General features: G+C 38.9%; 1 protein-coding gene across 1 annotated transcript; it reads right to left on the minus strand.

Moving 5' to 3' along the window:
• Positions 1-405: 405 nt before the first annotated feature.
• On the minus strand, positions 406-18,372 carry arhgdia (Rho GDP dissociation inhibitor (GDI) alpha). The gene is made up of 6 exons (XM_056753582.1): positions 18,253-18,372; positions 5,674-5,869; positions 3,605-3,688; positions 2,962-3,038; positions 2,217-2,280; positions 406-2,085 (listed from the first exon to the last, which is right to left on the minus strand). The coding sequence occupies exons 2-6, from the start codon at positions 5,858-5,860 to the stop codon at positions 1,886-1,888; spliced, it is 612 nt and encodes a 203-aa protein (XP_056609560.1). The 5' UTR covers positions 5,861-5,869; positions 18,253-18,372; the 3' UTR covers positions 406-1,885.
• Positions 18,373-19,552: the final 1,180 nt, after the last annotated feature.

Here is a 19,552-nt window from a genome sequence, read left to right on the forward strand (position 1 = left end):
AAACCTGCTCCGGAGAAGGTTATCCGTGCAGCGCCAGTTACCATGAAGATGAACACCGATTAAAGCTGAGCTACTTTCATGGTGCCCAAAACCCAGGGTTGGTGCAAGTTAATCCTAAACTTACCTGTCTAGCCACCTAAAACGGCTTCGTGGTACAGGCCCGGGTTCTCAACTGAAGCTGGCACACCCGTTCACAATCTGATGCGTGATTGGACAACACTCGCAGGAAGTGTACACAAATATTTCAATGTGTGTGTGTGTGTGTGTGACACTACAGAAACCTTTATTTTACAGATTAAAATAAAGTTTCACAGAGTGTGGTTTGCCATCGTGTCCGCTGTAGCAAACTAAAAGAACAATGGGACGGCATCATGTGAATAAATGGAAGACAAAAGAAGCATGACGTCTGTTCTGAACACTTTTAATGTTGACAGGTGAACAGTAATCTCCAGCTATCAGAGATAAGTACACAGAATAAGCAAACACAAGAAGACAGAAGAAGCGTTTTAGACCGGCGAATCAGGCTCTTACTCTGACAGGCAACGTTGCTAAAGAAAAGTGTGTATGAAACAGTACAGTGAGGCATTGAGCACGTTGGAACGTTGAGGTTACTCTACACTGAGACCGGAGACCCTTAAGCCGTCGCCCTACACAAGCACCTGTTTAGAGTTCTATCTTCCTTTAGCTTTTACACATCTCAAGCAGCCTGTGGTTGTCACTACTGGAGGCACAGTCAGTGTAGTTTGACATTTGTTTCAGTTGAGTCCTTCAATACTCGAGGTCCGTGAGCGAAAAGCCCTTTTCCCGCTTTTAAAAAAACTTCTTCGAGCGAGCTGTCAGCTCACATTCACCACGAGCGAACCACTAGTCGTCTTTGGAAAGCGGCAGGTTTGTGCGCAAGCGTGGATCTGTCGGAGGTACGATAATGTGGGCGGGGCAACAAGGTTGGACTTCTACTGACCGTCTCGAATCAAGCCAATGGAAGAAGGCAGCAGACGAGACAGCCAGAACCCTTGAGGGAGCAGGAATTTGGGTTTCAACCTAGTTGCTTTAAAAAATGTCTTGCTACGGAATTAAATTTTAAGGCCACATGAAACGGTTCAATGGAAAAACCCTGCGACATTAAAGCAGGGTAAGGCGGATTTTTAGTACGGCTACCCTAGTGGTCAGGACATCACGTCCTGCCAACCCAACATAGCTAACGCAACGTGTGGACATGCATGCATACATACTGAGAGACAAGTAAAGACCTGCTCTATCACATCGCTTACATTTCTACAGTTATACACCACGACAGTCTATCTGCACAACAGCTCATCTCATCTCAAAGGCATCGGACACGTTCCCTCCGGGCGAAGGCGGACATGAGGGAATGCTGGCGGTGGCTAAATATCACCAAGCGGCACCTGCTCCCATTACACTTTATAAAGGCAGATCATGGTTTTAATAAGAAAACAAAGGAATGTCAGAAACAGTGATGATGAGACACGGGAAGAGGACAGGAACAGTGAAGATTACTAATAACCATGTCACAAGCATCCATGAGATATTTTCAAGATTTTTTTTCTTCCGTTTTTACTTTTATATACAAACAAACCAAAACACAAAGTATGGATTGTGCACGTTTTTGTTTGTTTTCACATATATATATTTCATGAAAAGCCTCAATACTCATTGGAAGGGAAAGGAACTGGAATACAGAGGGAGATATGGAAACTGCAGGAAAGTGGACGGAGTGAGAAAGATCCTTTTCCTTTAAATCAGTTAAGCAGTTAATCCAAAATTATGGGGGTGATGATGATGTAAAGGTGTAGGGGAGGACTAGAGAAGATTGGAGAGGAAGGGAGGATGACAGGAAGGAAAATGGTCAGGCTGTGGAAACGGCTCAATCTTTCCACTCCTTCTTGATGTTGAGGTTCCATTCCCAGGACAGGTGGTCGTGTTTGTCGTCGTCGGTGAACTTAGATTTCATGTTGTACGTGCCGCGGGCCAGCATGCCTTTGGGCGCCTCCTCTAAAGGTGTCAGGAACTCGTACTCGTTCGGTCGAGGCCCATAGCTGCCCACCATGTAGTCAGACTTGTCAACTGAACACAAGAAACATGAGTGAAGTGGTTGAAGGTTAGCATTGCCTTGCGTGATATTTCGACGAGTAGACCTTTTTTTTATATCCTTCTAATTTTGAAGGCTTCTAAAAGTATTAAAGTTGGAGACTTACTCTTCACTCCTTTCCTGAAGGTCTGCTGTACATACTTCAATCCTGAGACAATATCCCTGTTTACCTGTAAACAGATGAATGTAATACATCGTTGTAATGACATCATAACTGTCATTTAATGACTTTTCGCTTAAAACAAGTAAAGTAAGGGATTATGCCCATTGCACATAGATTCCGAAATTTTGCACATTCAAAAATAAATACGACCTCCCTCCGATATTTTCGTCAGTCGTAAAAAAATTCGGGCTGGGTCTTACTTTTTTCGTTTTTGAAAAGGTGTTTTGACAATCCAGAGACACTGAACAAACGAAATCGCCAAATACGAAAAAAACGCATACGAACATTTCGGACTACATGTGCAAAGAAAGATTGTATTTTTTTGTTCTGTTGCACACATAACAATACATTTTGAAGAATTAAGGAAAACAAATATTTCTTGGGCACCTTCGACTAACATTTAATTCTTGCTGCTATGAAAGTCAATGATGTCCCGGAACTGAAATAAACTAACATTCTTCCAAATATCTTTCTTTGTGTTCATCAGAACAAAGTAATTTATACAGGTATGAAATGACATAAGAATCAGAAGGACCTTTATTACCATGTATGCTTACTAACCTATGTTTATGATGACAAAATGTTCATTTTTGGAAGAACTATCACTCTAACAACCAGCTGGCAGAACATTATAGTGTAAAAACTCAGAGTTGTTTGGTGTCAGGATTCAGATATGCCGTAAGCTAACCTTGAAGTTGATCTTTATCCTGTACTCCACTCCTTCCTTCAGCACAAAAGACTGCTTCTTAAAAGCCTCCAGATCTCCTGAGGACATTACAAATACACAAAAACACCTTAAGAAAGCTTCATTTCAATGTCTGCGTAATGAAATCATCATGAATTTCATAATGCACAGCATTTGCAAAGAAGAAAAAAAACACTAACAAGTTATTGAATAAAATAAGCAAAATGCATTGGGCCCGTAAATCCTGTAGATTCACTTTGTATTGACAAAGATGTGCATGTGTAGTGTTTGGTGTGGCGATGGCAGCAGGGTGCATTGTAAGCATGTACCCAGCAGATGGCGCACACACATTCTCTCTCTGTCCATCTCTTGCTCTGAATGTGTTGAACTCGACTGTTGGGCTCAGTTTGGTCATGTGAGCAGGTAAATTTAAGTCTTCCCACAGGTTGATGACATGTCTCATTAGCTAACATAAATAACACTGACCAATATTTACAAATGCATTACTGAGAAACAACCACAGATCGTTCAGGTTCTCTTTACAGCACCCGTCACATGATCACAGAGTAAATACCAGAGTACATTGCCTTTTTAATGTGTTTGATGAATGTCACCAGCGTGATGGAAATATAACAACATCACTCACCTTGCAGGTCAAGGGTCAGGGGGGAGGGGGCTGTTTCACACAGAAGAGTTAGCCGTGTCACCTGGACGTTGGGAACTTTGGGATCTAAAAGAAAAAAGAACAAACAAACATGTCTGAGAAAACATGCTGGATACCTCACAAACATCTCCATGGTGATGGTCCACCAAGCTATAATAAAACCCGCGGCAGAGATAAACCCACCCACCACGACAGAACCATCACCCTCCTTGTTTGTTTAATACATTGTTTCTCATTTTAAGCCTTTTCAACCCGTCCAAGTTTCGCTCGTAGATATATGTGATCACTCAAAGTCTAGAAGGAAAACTTGGAGCTCTTATAAACAGATTTGAAGACACTTCTAAAGTAGCCAGAGAACAATGCTGCCCTACAAAGGCATTTGTCTTGTATTCAGAACAATAGGGTCATTTCAAAGCCACAGAAAAAATGAATGAGAATTAAATGTCAAAGCCCAAAAACAGACAATTAATCGTCAGAATTGCACCATCTATTAAACTATTAATCGTCAGCCAAATGTCATAATAGTGACAGCCCTACACAGCCCTACATACAGTAGGTTTTTTAAGATTGCGTTTCTTACTCTTGCAAAGGTGGTTCTTGTAAATCTGCTAGACATTTTTATTAATTTTTTTCATGGAACTAAAGCCAGTAAGGTGCAATGAAATATTAATACGTAATACATCAGTGCTTTGCAGACATTAGCACTGTAAGCAGCACCTACGGCACCTTTAATGTAACGGCTTCACATCTCCCTTTAATAAAATCTGTGTTAGTTACTTTGGACAACAAACATCGGCTAAATGACAGCTAGCAAACAACCTTCACTGACTACCCTTTTTTTGCATCAGAATAAAATGTATCACTTTTATTGCCTTTCACACTAATCTATTATATATAATCTTTTTATATAATGAAACCACAGTGTTTCAGTTTTTATGATCAAACTGGAGAAAACAGTTCAATCCCCAAAATGAAAGAAACTGCAGCATTGAAGTGACCCATATAACACGACCTCAAAAGTTACACTGAAAATCAGGTTGTGTCCATTCGGTTTACAACCACAATCTGTCACAACACAACTGAGAACAAATAGCATGAATGACTTTGAATATAGTGTGATGTTAGCGATTTTTAAGATTCAGAGAAAGAGAGGAAAACACTTTGTTTCCCATTTGATAACATTAACACCAATTTACGAAAGTGAAAACAAACAAGTGAACAGATGAACGTTCAGGACTTTAGCATAAGGGCGGGTGACTGATAAAATGGTGAAGTAGTGGGATCTCTAGTGATGTGACCTCTTTTTGGAGTGCGCTCTTCAGAGACTGCCGGCAGATGATGCACAAATACAGCAGCCTCGGGTGCTCTAGTCTACGTGATTCACACAAGTAGGACACATTCCTGGATCAACATTCTCTGCCCGTTCCGGAACATTGTGATTCTATTTGTGCCGTGCGGTTTGGACAAGCTGTTATTGTGCTTATTTTGACAAACAGGACCAACACTTAATGTCCTGTGCTGTTACATGGATAATAGGCTGAAGAATCAACAACGCAAAATGATATTGTAGATCTCCTATACGACTTTCTTTCATCTGCAGGACACAAAAGAAGATATTTTGAAGAATGTTGGCAAGCAAACAACATTGACCCCCATTGACTTTCGTCGTATGGACAGGAAACCGCTGAGACATTCCTCAAAATATCTTTGTTTGCTTTTTGAGTCATAGACTGGTTTTGACATGAGTGTAAATAAAAGAAGACCAAATGTTTTTGGGTGAACTATTCCTTTCATAAATGGGGGTCAACAAAGCCTCAATCTGACAGGATTGTTTTTCTAGGATCATGTCTTTCTGGGTAATTTATGCTAAGCAGCTGGCCATACCTCTTGACACGCACGAACGCAGGTTTCAGAGAGCTGAAGCACTAGCCAAGACACGCTAATCAAATGAATATCAAAGTGTGTCGACAGAAGAGTGCAGGAGCAGGTTCAGGAGAATAAGAAAGAGATTGTTGTTGTGCTAGGACATTTAGAAACAGGGCGACACACACCTGCGACTACATTGACAGAGCCCAGCAGAGCCTCCTTGTACTTGCGAAGGCTCTCATCGTCTTTGTCCAGCTCTTGGATTTCCTGAAGACTCTTCTGTGCCGGTGCCTTGTAGTTGACGCCCTCGGCGGCTTCATTCTCTGCGGCGATGGCTGCTAGCTGCTCTGGGGTGGGCTCCTGCTCGGCCATGATTGACAACTGGAGGAAAACACACACGAACAAACACACAGAGGTTTAGCAGATGCCTTTAAACAACTGCTTTAGTCTTTATAACATATTAGGTTGTACTCGTCACATGATCAACTCTTCTTGCGTGTTTACTGTTGATCATACCCATAGACTGCATAAGACATGGACGTAGTGTCCACAACGTCACCCTGTAGGTTTGTGAAGAGGAATTTTGAAGTGGGCGGAGCCTGTCATCGCCGTCATAGCGGCACTCCCGGATAATGGAAAATGGGCAAAAAGGCAGGACGTGGGTGGAGCTGAGGTGACTAGTTGTTGAAACCACCTGTCACTCAAGTAACCACGCCCATAATAATGCAGAACTTTAAACTTTAATTTAAACGTACGAGTTATAAAAAAATTCACCACTCTCACATATGCCATGAAGGGTAAAATTAGCTATATAGATTCATTATGTATATATAGCTATGAGGGCTGGGCGATATATTGAACGGTTCTTATGCTCTCAGTTTCTCAACGGTTAAATGCCGTCATATCTGAAAGCCAGAGGACGCTCTTGCACAGAAACTCCAAATATGGGAAACCAAAGAAGAGCAATTAGTTCCAGGAAATGCCTGTGGTCATATTCTATCGCTGTTCTTTAAACCTTTTCAGGTACTTTCATGCTAATAAAGTTGATTTATAGTAATGATGATAGACGAGTGTTGCTTTTTCAAATACACGTTATAAACGACTCCATCGTAGTGATTTTAGATCGAGCAGAACTTCCTTCTGACCAAACCGCCGTAGTTCACGGAAGACCTGTTTATAAAACATCGACTTGATTTCAGAATCGATTTAGAAATGTATTATTAGCCTGAATCGTGATATAAATCGCCCAGCCCTAATAGCTATATAACAAACTTAAAATTAAACTTTGGTGACGCATCTCTGTTTAGTTTAGTTAAAGGTCCGGTGTAGGAAATTTAGACATCTAGTGTTGAGGTTGTGAAGCAACGGCACTCCATCCCTCCCCACTCTCTTTCAAAGCACTACAGTGGCTGACACAGAACAAAGATGTCGTCATGTTTTCGTTTCTTTGTCGAAGGAGATATTTACGAAGAAATGCTACTATAGAAACAACATGGTGAATTCCATATAAGGGGACCCGCGGTGTGTGTAGATAGAAACAGCTCATTCTGCGGTCATAAAAACATAACGCTTCATTACTTAAGATCTTTATACACCTCTGAAGACATAGTTATGTATATTATATAACATTTCTGTCAATAGATCCTCCAATACAACCACACACTGCACTTTAAAACTGCTTATAGTATGTGTCAATAATGAGAATAAATCATGTTTAACTAACTTAATCCATTCAAAAGCTATGTGAACAATTCAGGTTGATTTAAATAACAATTACTTCCAGTGCATGGGATTGAATAATGACACAATGTAAAAATGAAGTACATTGCACCTCCAACCGAGATGCCAAGAGAGAGTTTTGGTAATGCTGGTGGTTTTCACCATTGTGCAAGAGCAGAACATTTACCAAAACTCATAACTAATCTGGAATGTTGCATGATCTGAACGCTAGTCAGCTCGTTTCCACATGACAACAGAAAAAAGGATTTCAAAATAACGAACTCAAATAATTTATTCTGAAAATAAATGGTACGTTAAACTTTTGTCAATTAAATGAAGTAATGAATGTGTGCATTTCTTTATCCAATGTGGCCTTTCAGTGAATGTGTGAGAATGCAACACTTCTGCTGCAATGCAGTGGCTTTGAAAAAAGGGCACTTGTCTTCTCGCTCCTCCTAGCACACTTAAGTCTGAATCTCAACATCTGAGCAGCACATCACCTTCTGTAGTTTCCTGTTCCTTTCATCTGCACGTTCATCTTATTCAGACGCCCCACCGGCGAGCGTTCAATACCTTACATGGTTATGCCATGCCAAACACAAAATCACCCTTGAAAACAAAAGTGAATCACTCTTAAAAATGCTTTAATGCATCTATCAAAGATCAATCTAGCTTCAGCTTGATAAATAATCTAATAAGGTTTACAAAGTTGTGAGAATCTTGTATAATTCTACAGTCTGTATAAAGTTGAGAAGGAAGAAAGGTGAAAATGAACATGATAGCTCATATATATATCTAAAGCATGGGGATTGTGTCTGTGATATTTCATTTAAAGTGATACTTTATCAGTAAATTCTGTCATCATTTACTGACCTTCACTTTGTTCCAAATCTGTATAAATACCCATCGACTCCCATAATGGGAAAAAATACTTTATAATTTTTTTTTCTGATGAACATTCTTCCAAATATCTTTGTGTTCATCAGAACACAGTAATTTATACACATTAGGAACAACTCAAAGGTGAGTAAATGATGACAGAATTTTCATTTTTGTGTGAAGTATCACTTGGACCAGTGGTGGGTCATGAAAGTGCCAGTTGCTTATTTCAGATCTGCTGCCACACAGTAAAAACAAATTAAATCTACTTGGCCACCAGCAGCATAAACATTCTGCTATAAATCAAACAAGTCGTTTCAAACAAAGTGTTAAGATCTGCCAGCCTATATTACAAACAGATGTCATGAGGACCACATATGCAGACCCAGCGAACGAACAAAGCTTCTCAGCTCATGCTGTACTACACAAATCTTTGTATGTTGTATATTAAAGACAGATGTTGTTTGCGTAACTCGTCTGTAGACAGCCAAACATCTCCCCTCTTTGAGCACACCGCATTACTGATTCACTAGACTTGGCCTGGTACTAGATGAATGTACCTGGACCGGCACCTGTACGGGGAAAAGCAGCTTAAATTCACCCCTTCGTCCCTATTGTTTCCTGTTCCTCGCTCATCATAATTGTTAAAAGGTCTAAAGTCATAAAATTGTCAATAAAACTGTATGATTCTTGAGAAAACTTCAAAATGGACTTTGCATTTCTTAGTCTTGGCAGTGCATTGGTTGGACCGGGTCCAATCAGGAACTTGGAGAACGCCCCATTGCATTTTCCATTGCGGACCTCTGCCCTCCCATAACACTGTGTTTTGATACACTGATCCAACAGGTGCGTTTCAAAGAGAGGTGAGAAAAACAAACAATGGTTTTTGTTTTTGCAAAGTCTACAAACATACACTAATAGAACATTTATGCTAATTAAAATCAAATAAAGTGAGTGCTGTAAACATTAAAGTGTTAACACATGCCATTATTTTTTGGGGATAAGGATGTTTAAGGGGTCATATGACAGGAATATGTGTTTTCTGTGTCTTTGGTGTGTTATAAGTTGCCCATGCATGTATTAGACACGTAAAATTGCAACAATGAAAGTGTGGGAACAAAAGATGCATTCTATCAAAAAGCGAATGCTCACCCAGACCTAACTAAAACAACTTGTTTAACCACACCCCCACAAATCTACATCATTTCGTGGTATAACTTGACGAAGACCGCCCACTAAAAATGAATGGTTACATTTTATTAACAACACTGTTCCAGAAAAGTTCAATCCAAATAGTTTCGTTTGTGCAGCGCATTTCACCGAAGATTGCTTCACGAACCTGGAAAATATTAAGGCCGGCCTTACCAATCCTTTACATCCTGCTCAAGTCGCGCTGGCAAAGTTGATGTATCGGCTTGATCATCTTCATTTTCCGTATCAGATTCGGGCTCAAATTGATATAAGGAAGTACTGATGACATTTTATCACCTGTCTGTCAGTACAATTGCTGTGGAACCTGATGTTCAGAATAAGGTAAGAGGCGTTACATTTCCATGAAACGTTATAGTATTCGACCAATCGCTACGCACTAACCTACTGGCCAATCATAGCACACCTCACTTTTCAGAGCCATGAGCTTTGTAAAAAATCTGCCAGTGTCAGAGAGGCGGAGCAAAGAGCAGAAACAAACATGGTATGTGGAAAATACAGCGCTTTTTTAACCTTAAAACATGTATACACATCACATTACATCTTAAACAAACGATAATATTCATTTTAGCCGTGTCATATGACCCCTTTAAAAATTGTAATGCAATTAACGCAGCATCAATTTTGTCATCATCTTTTGCCTATTGTTACATAATATGATCACAGGCTTATTTATTCAAATGATTCTAAACCATTTAAGCATGTTCCAGTATAGTCAACTTTCTACTATGGTTAGCAACTTCCTGCCATTAAATTCTGACAAAACAGAAGTTCTTCTGATCAGACCGATAAACTTACCCAAAATACTTCCTAACTCTCGCTGAATGTAAAGTGTTTGAGAATAGCTTCTGTGTATATCCTAATACACTGATAATGATAGGTTGGAAGAGAAAAGGTATTATAAGGACAGTGGACTTATGTAAAGATCGTTTAGAATTTACCTAAAAGTTATTTTAAAGCCTAATAAATATTAAAATTGAATTGGCTATAATAAATGTTAAAATTAGGAACAAATAAATACATTTAATAGAGACATCAGTATCAGTAATACTGGTTTTCATTCATGAAATATGATTTTGTTTATACATTCATTTGGAATAAAATGTGAAATTATTTCAATACAAAAGCATATTTAAAAACCTGAATGTTATGTGAAACTAACCAAGAGTAATTATAGAAAATCTTGTGATTAATTTCAAACATTTCTTCAATATAAGCATTAATATTAGTAGAAATAGAATTGTTTACTTCGCAATAAACTAAAATATGTTGAGCCACTAAACTTACAACCTGAAAATAAATGATTATATATTATCTATACCTTAAACAGAAAAATAGATTAAATCTAAATAGCAATAAGAAAACAAATAAATACTAAAAAGACAAAAGCACATAGAACTGCTAAAACTTCAACTAAAATGAACTTGAAAACCTTTCAAATAAAACTAGTATAAAGTATCTTTGCAACACATTCAACCTAAACGGCAATGGACTATGAAGTTTTCTATAAGGCATGCATCAGTCAAGAATCTACACGCCTGAGAGAAGTGGTGTATGAAACTACAAATACATAATAACAGCGGCTCATTTCCCTTCTTTGGCTGGCTAAATTAATTAAGTCTGACAAACTACAATGTTTCTGCTAAAGAATCAGGAAAACATGAAAACAAGAGCCTGCCGCAAGCCCAATTCATCTGAAACCGTTCATGCCCAGATTACATCACTTTAGTGGATGGGCCCTCAGGAGTGGCTGCCAACAGAGTAAACACGTACAAACATTGTTAGCTACTTGGCAGTCGTCTCCATGTCGTTAATACGCAGAAGGTGGTGCAGGGTAATTTCAAACAGCTGAGCGAGATGGCCCAGCCATTAAGCACGCTTGTAACAAAGTTATTCATTTCATAAACGTGGGCAGAGTGCTTGTAGTATTTTACTGAGGTTTCGAAACCGGGAGCGTGAGCTGTCACTGCCAGTCCATGCACTTCACCGTGGAGAAGACTTGAGCTTGACATAGGCTCCGCCCACTATCCAGTCCACTCTGTTTGTCTTGGGCCAAGTCATTCTAATTGGGGATTATCTAGTGCTGATATCACGGAGGACGCCTAAGAAAGACTAACACGGTAACATGTCAAGGGATTACAAAGCCTGCGATTAGGGCCGTTACTGAGCAACAATAACTCTGATAAGATTATCAGGACGGGATTAGGGCTAATTAAAGGAGGCCTGAGTCGGTAAGAGTGTTGGGATGCCAAACTATGACAGGTAAAGAGGATTTCCTTGACAAACAGCATCCTCCTGAGATTATGAAGTGAACTGAGGACAACAAAGACTGTGACACTTTGAATGTGACATATTTAAAGGGGCAATGTCTGAGATTAAAGAGGATCTATTGACAGAAATGCAATATGCATAACTATGTGTTCAGAGGAGTATAAAGACCTTACACAATGAAGGGTTTTGTTTTTATTACTTTAGAATGCCATTTTGTTTCGTAACTAAGTTACCAACAAAGAAGCAAAAGTGTGATGACATTGTCCTGAGTCAGCCACCGTAGTGCTTCAAAATCTAGGGGAGGAGTGGTCTATTTGTTGCAATTCACAACCTCACCACTAGATGCCACAAAAATATCCACACTGCACCTTCAAAAGTTATTCAACAATTTGTGATGTATTGAAAAACAGTGCATTCAGTGCATGAATATGTGGAGAAAGACAGCCATTTGCATTCTCACCAGACACGTGAAGCAAGGAAGTGCAGGCTTTTTGTAAAGAGCAAATTACCTAAATGGAAAACATTATATTTCAAAACACATGTACAGTCAGAACGACCTGGAAATGTTTCAGTCAGTCTTGAGGTCAAGAATATAAATTTACCAGAGGCTTTATTCCAATTAAAAGCTTAGGAGAGTACAGCATACTGACCTGTGAAGCTTCATTTTAATGCTTGTCAAATTGAATGTGACATCTACCCTGACTAATGTCTATAAGATGAGAAAAACACATGCCTCATGACCACAATTCTGGTCTGAACAACACCTCCCTCTCTTTGCGTCTCACAGTTGATCACTTTTGAAAGTTAACAACTTAGAACACAGTGTGATTAGTTCTTATAGCTCTACACTCTCCTTCATAGCAAAAGCTAACAGGATAATAGCATAAAAAAAAAAAACACTCATTTCTTTCTGCTATGGATGTGAGATACTAGCTGTAAAATAAATGCAAAGCGGCCACATCATTATGGAGGATGAGAAACGTAAAGTATAAATACATAAATGAATATATAAATACTTACCTAAATGCATAAATAAACAAATAATAAACAAATAAATAAATGAAAACATGCTTAATTGTATAAATAATTAAGTATATCAATCAATACATACATAAATGCGCCCAACATGGGGTGTTTGTACGTTTGCATGGACTCACTAACTTTACTAGCTTTAGCCAGAGATACGATACAGACTAGATGACAGTGACATTATGCAGATGAAAACCATACTTGGAGAAAGTATGACAATCAGAATTTTTTTTTAATCTTCACTGGGATTGGAGTTGAATCGGGTGACTGCACCTACATTTAGCTTTTTTTGTGTGGGTTTAGGAAATGTAATAAAATTAATTTCATTCCTAATCCTCCCAGGATGGAATTAGTGTTTCAAGTACCCCAGGCACATCGTTTTATAAATCTTTTGGCATAAACACTATAAAACCGCTGAGAGCTTCAGATTTTACAACTTTTCTATATGCCGCCGAAACCCAAAGTTGTCCGAGTTCCGGTCCCTGTGAGACTTATATTCAACTGCCATTGGCTCATCTGCGTTCGACGGGTCAATTGTGAGGTCATGTGTAACCACAGCAGTACTGAGCATTTACTCTGTTTTGCCAAAGTCCAAGAAGACCGAATGTAATTAGCTGGATGAGTCAGTAAGGGAACACTTTAAACATACCACTACACCCCAGGGGTTCACGCTATGGTAATGGGCAATGTCTGTGGGTGGTAACACATCAACTATGTGAACCTCACAACATAGTAAACTCTAGAAAACACAGGTCTGAGGTGACGTACGATGAATACGGCCTAGAGAATTCCAATGTAAACAAGAGGAACTTTGTTACTGTCCTGCCTCGACTCTCCCTGGAAGCGAGGTAATACTTGTGCTATAAACAGTCTATTCTTTTCCCATCGCTGATTCCTTGAGAAAATCAAAGAGAGAAAACTGCAGTAAGACATAAGCAAAGCACATTCCAGAACTGACACAATCAATTGCAATGATTTTCCATTAGCATGTTGCTAGCTAATGCTATACTATTCTACAATATAAAAACCACTAAAACTGCACCCTTTGTCAAATTTATCAAACTATTTTAAAGCTCCAAAAAGTGCATCCATCGGTCAAAGAACTGCTCGACCCTGCTCCATGGGGTTGATAAAGGCATTCTGAAGCGAATCGATGCATTTGTATAAGACAAATATCAATATTTACAACTTTATTACAATTAACGTCTAACCTCAGATATTTCTCTTAAACAAATGCCTCGATTCACGAGCAGTTCTTTGATCGATGGATGCACTCTTTGAAGCTTCACAATCTCATAGGCCATTCACTAAACTGAATATAAATGGTATTATAACTCTGTCTGTATTTGTGTGAAAGAAGAAAGACATATACACATAGGATGCCTTAAGGGTGAGTGAAACAATGGAATATTGCTTTGCCTCTGAAATATCCCTTTAATGTCCTTTTCCAGAAAAGGAAACGAACACATCAGTTGTGGAAAAAACAAAGTGCGTCACTTTTATAGCAGAGGGTGAATTCATTTGTGCCTGGCCAATAACACTTTGACAGAAATGAATGTCAATAGTATGCCTTTTAAGGGGATAGTTCACCCAAAAATGAAAATTCTGTAATAATTTACTCACCCTCAGATTGTTTCAAACCTGTGTACATTTCTTATATATTTGGAAGAATGTCAGTAAACAATCAGATCTTGTCTCCTTTTGACTTCCATAATATTTATTTTCCCTCCTATGGCAAATGGGGGATGAGATCATCATTGGGTGAACGATCACTTTAAAGTTCGACAAATCCACGAAGGGCCATGTCAATGATGCCTACTGGCTGGTCAGAACTTTTCACACCTGGTTTGAGGACAGATACCTAAACAGGGTCTTCTTAAAGTTAAAGAACTAATTTACTTACACAAGTTGTTCCAAATCTGTATAAATTTCATTGTTCTGATGAACACAGAGAAAGATATTCATGAGATATTTGACCACCACAAACCATTTTATTTTTGGGTATACAGTCCCTTTAACAGATCATTATAATGCATAGGTTGAGCGACTGTTTACAAACATAAATTATGCAATGTGGAGCAAACCATGTGACTGAAAGCAGGTCAATGAAGTCGGGTTCCTCAGATTCAGACTTCCCTAGCAACAGCCATGAGCCCTTAAACTTACTCTACAATCCCCAACATCCCGTGCATCACAGTTGGGTCAGCAGCATTGTCATTACTGGTGTTGGATCAGAGAAACATGACAAGAGATGAGCTCTACGATAGACGGGGGGTGTAGAAACTAGAAAGCCTAGATCTAAAATGGTGCATCTTTTTTTCTAATCAAAGGTCAGCTCAGCTGTGTCCAAGAAAAGCAAAAAGGGCCTTATGCTGTAGAAAGCTTGAGAAAAGACAGAAAAGAGCAGAGAGGCGACAGAAATAGATCTTATCAGCCCCACTTCATGAAGACCCGCCCAGCCTTGGCTCTTGTCACGAATATGCTAGGACAAACACTGTGGTGTTGGGAGTTCACCATAGCCAAACTTCTTTTAACATTGAAAACTAAAGAAGCAAGACAATCTACACCATATAGTTGTACATGCCGTGATGCTTCTTTGTATTCTCCCCACTTCCTGTTTCATCAGCTTCCTGTGCCAGATCTCTACTGCATAAAGTATAGCTAAACAATGCATCATAATGCGAGCAATGCAAGGCCATAACATTAACCCTGGAATTTCTCATGTAAGAAAAATGATTTTTGCCAAGTATGGTTAAGTAAGCGTAACAGTTTATTACTGTATTCTTATGCTGGTACGTAAATTAAAGTACATTTTATTTGTTTAGTTAAAGCAATAAGATTCCTTGCAATCAAGTAAGAATTGTAAGGTTAGATATGAATCAGGGCCGGGGCCGATAGACGATGACATGGTTCATCGCCAATGACTGACAGCCATCACGATGTTGGGCCGGCATGGCGATTCCCCTGCATGACGCAATTTTTGTCATCAGGAGGGTCCGCCGTTGTCCGCACATCCCATCTGTTTACTTGTACAGCACATTCCCAAGACAAATGTAGATAGCCTAGTCCACAATATGGGCATGTGTCGAGTTCATCCATTCACGCTTATCCGCTGTTGAATACGATTTAGGGCACAAGATGGAGCCGGATGTAGAAAGTGAAAGCAAACAGCGAATCGCACCTTCCGATGCCACTTTGGTAGTTAGAATGATAAAATAAAGCCATTTCAAATATAGCACAAAAATATAAAAGTACAAAGAATTTTGTTATCGATATGCAATTTGATCGTTTAGCTAGATCCAGCCAGTGACTACCTTGACTGAGGTCAATAAAGGCCATGAATGTCACTGGGAGCACTTACAAAGGTGGTCACATCAGTGACCCAACTTCAATGTAATGGCCACAACAAAAGTGACCTTTATGTGGCTTCTGATAGGTTCATTCTCTTTGATGTCTGTCTCACTGCTGCGGTGTCAAACTAGAAGGTTTTACAAGGGGAAATTCAATTCTATTACTCATCTCCAATTCTGACAAAAAACAAATCCTTTTCAAATCTATTTTAAAAGCACCCACTTTACTGAAGGGCACATATAGTAAGTACAAGCATGTTTACATAATAAAATACTAGACATGCTTCTTTCATTTCTGCTGAAATATTAATTTGTGGTCATGTAGGACAGAGTGACTTCTCCATCACATTTAAATGTCTTATTGGTTATAACACCTACAAATGCTTCATTTCTTTCTACATATTCTACATATTTTTTTAGACATCACTAGATGAGGTACACACATAAACTTGTACACAATCAAAACGGTACAGACTGTAATCACACTGCCCCAAAACCTATTCTTATATGTATTACGTTAGTAACGTATGCTACGTCAATAGCGCTCTAATAAACCTTACCACAATATACTTCGAAAATTACCAGAACTTAAATTAAATGTAAGAGAAGGCAAGAAAAAACTTGCACACCTCTTTAGATGTTACCTTTCAGTCAATTACTCCTGACTTTATAACAAACCCAACGGCTGTTTATCAACATTCTTAAGGACAAAGTTTAAACAGTGAGACGTATGCAGACACCGCCCTGACGAGCTCCCTTGAGTCCACTTTACCATCTTACTATGGCCAAGGTGTCGCTCATGAATATGAATCAAGGAACGTACGAACACAGTCATTAATATGCAAAACCGAACACGTCGTCATAATACCATTCGTCTATACAGCAAGCGTTTTTACCTTTCAGCCAATCAGTTAAGCCTAATGAGTGAACGTCACTCCACGTAATTCACATCCTGTACCATAGTAGGAATTGTAAACCAGATGCTGAAAGAAGGAACCAGAATAAATCGCGCCACTCGCACAATCACAGGAAGGAAAGAAGCCTTGATTTGTCGGAGCTTTTCAGCCATGCGATCGTTTTGCAAAACAAACCGGGAGCTTTTCCTAAAAACCGGCCTTACCCGAAACACATCAAATTATTATATAATTTATAATGTTACATTTGCGCTCAATCAGGCAAACATCGCATTAATCTGCGTAAAAAAGCACTTTAGGGCCGGATCAATGTCGATTCGTCCGGTGCCAGGCGCGATTAAATTAAACGGGATTTAATAAAAAAATAAAACGAAACATAGAAGGAAAATGCATAACAATAGGTGATCGCCTCATGTCGCTCTCAGCATGACATATTTACTCCATAACATTTAATCTGTTGACACTTTCATAACGCAAAACTACTCGGAGAAATGAAGGAAAAGAGAAAAACTGATGAGCACATTTGCAAAAAGATTTTTTCTTCCGATTTACCGACCGAACATACAGCTTTGATCCAGGAAGTTCCTCCTCATGCTAGCAGGCTAACGTTGCTAATCAATTATCATTTCAAGCAGGATTTTAAAAATAATAAAAGCTTTCCATCAAATATGCATCATCTACAGATCACAAATATATACACAAAGATAATCGATTATGCGTCGCGAACGTTTATCTGATTGCAGCAGAGGATACAAGTTTAGGAAATTGTCTCAGACTTCTTGGCCCAACCGTTACAAAACGGTGTTTCATTCGACAGTGAGAAATTTATTAGAGGAAAATTGGTTGGGGGTTCATTGTGGACCATTATTTCAAAACAGAAACATGCTAGCTCTAAATGTCCACTTTCCCAACGAACAAAACCGTCAGAAAACATTATGTAAAAACATGGACTTTTCCAGAACACACACAGATGCTGATCCTCAACTAAATCTAGTGGATAGAAAAAGCGTGAAAACAGCATTTAGAAACTGACGTTAACTCTGATGTTCAGCCACAGGCGATCATACAACGCCTGATAATCAATTCAGAAACGACTGATGTGGCCAGAATGTGGTATAAATCGGACCTAAGGACATATAACCTTCAGTTTAAGTCATACAATTCGAAACATATTATATTTATCATTGATTACGTTCATAAAACCCTGTAGACGTAGTTAGTGCAGCAGGCAGGAAATGCATGCATCAACTTGCTGTCTTGTGTCAACCTGCCATAGCTGCCGACGTACGAAAGATGTAAAACTACACAGGATAAACCGACAAAAACAAAGCCACAGGAATTTTCACCGTGTAAAATGTGCTATCTTTATAACACTTCTGTTGTGTAAACTTACCGTGGACTTGCGGTTACGGCGAGTCTATAGGTTGGAATGAGCTTCCCTGACTTCTCAATGGCGCGATGAGGGAGCGGCGACGTACCAGAGAGCGACACACTTCCGCGATTACCGCCGATCACGTCACGACAGACAATGCCATCTACGCATGCGCAGGAGTAGAGCGAATGCTTCACTAAAAATGCAATGCAATTGTGTGTTATCATATTCTTCATTAAATTTGTGTTGCTAATACAATCTTGACGTGTCCTCAACGATAAAAGGGTTTCAGTTGGGGAAAAGACAAACATTAAAATATACGACCTACTTTAAATTACTATAAACTACTAAATTAAATGTCTTTCAAATCTGGACAAAAAAGGCTGTTGTAAAACAACAAAAGGATGCGCACACTTGTGTCTTTGTATTCAATAGTTGTACGGTAAAGATGCGCTCTGTCTTATTTCAACATAAATCTGTCTGACGTAACGTTACTAAGTGTCGTTATGATTATAGAGCAATTATCACGCTTTTAACAACTAGTGCATTTCATAAACAAATGAAGTTGCATCTAAACATGTTTTTTGTTTTAAAGTTAAAATAGGATTTCTAATACAAAAGTTGTATTGCTGAAGAAATGATTAAGTGACGTTATTTTGTTGTAATCGTTTCGCTTTTTTAATAAACGTACCGTTTCAGTTCATTGTGAATGACTTGCTTTAATCTTTTGGATGGACTTAGTCTCTTGTACCCTATTCAGTCATGAGGGTTTCTGAGATGCAGCAAATTTATTAGATAAGCATATTCCCATTGTAATTACTTGCACCACAGACTTTTTGTTGAAATCTATTGTGGTCCGTTTAGTAGCTACAAACACCCAATGTGATGCCCTCAAATAAAAATGGTTCCCCAGCCAAAAGTGGGTTGCCAATGAAATTTCCTGCCCCAATTTAGCAAAATTTCTGCTTTTCCATACAACAGTCATGGCAATCAACTTCTATACTGTAAATCTTGCCTTAAAATGTAATGTGTTGGCATAAGACACAATATTGCATATACAAATTTATAGTCCGCTTAATATTTGACATGTGGTTCGCTCTCCTTCATCTCAAATGTGTGTGCGTTCACTGTGCGTGTGTGCATCTATGTCAATGTGTGAAAGTATGTATGCCTATTGTGTGTGGAGCATTTGTTTGTCTGTCTTTTTCAGCTTTTACAGGTATTTGCCTTTAGTCGTGTTTCTTGTATTCAATGCATCTCATGTTCAGCTGCTTTGTAACAATGAAAATTGTAAAAAGCGCTATATAAATAAAGTCTAGTT

Source organism: Triplophysa dalaica, chromosome 7 (genome assembly GCF_015846415.1).
Source record: "Triplophysa dalaica isolate WHDGS20190420 chromosome 7, ASM1584641v1, whole genome shotgun sequence".
Lineage (NCBI taxonomy): Eukaryota > Metazoa > Chordata > Actinopteri > Cypriniformes > Nemacheilidae > Triplophysa > Triplophysa dalaica.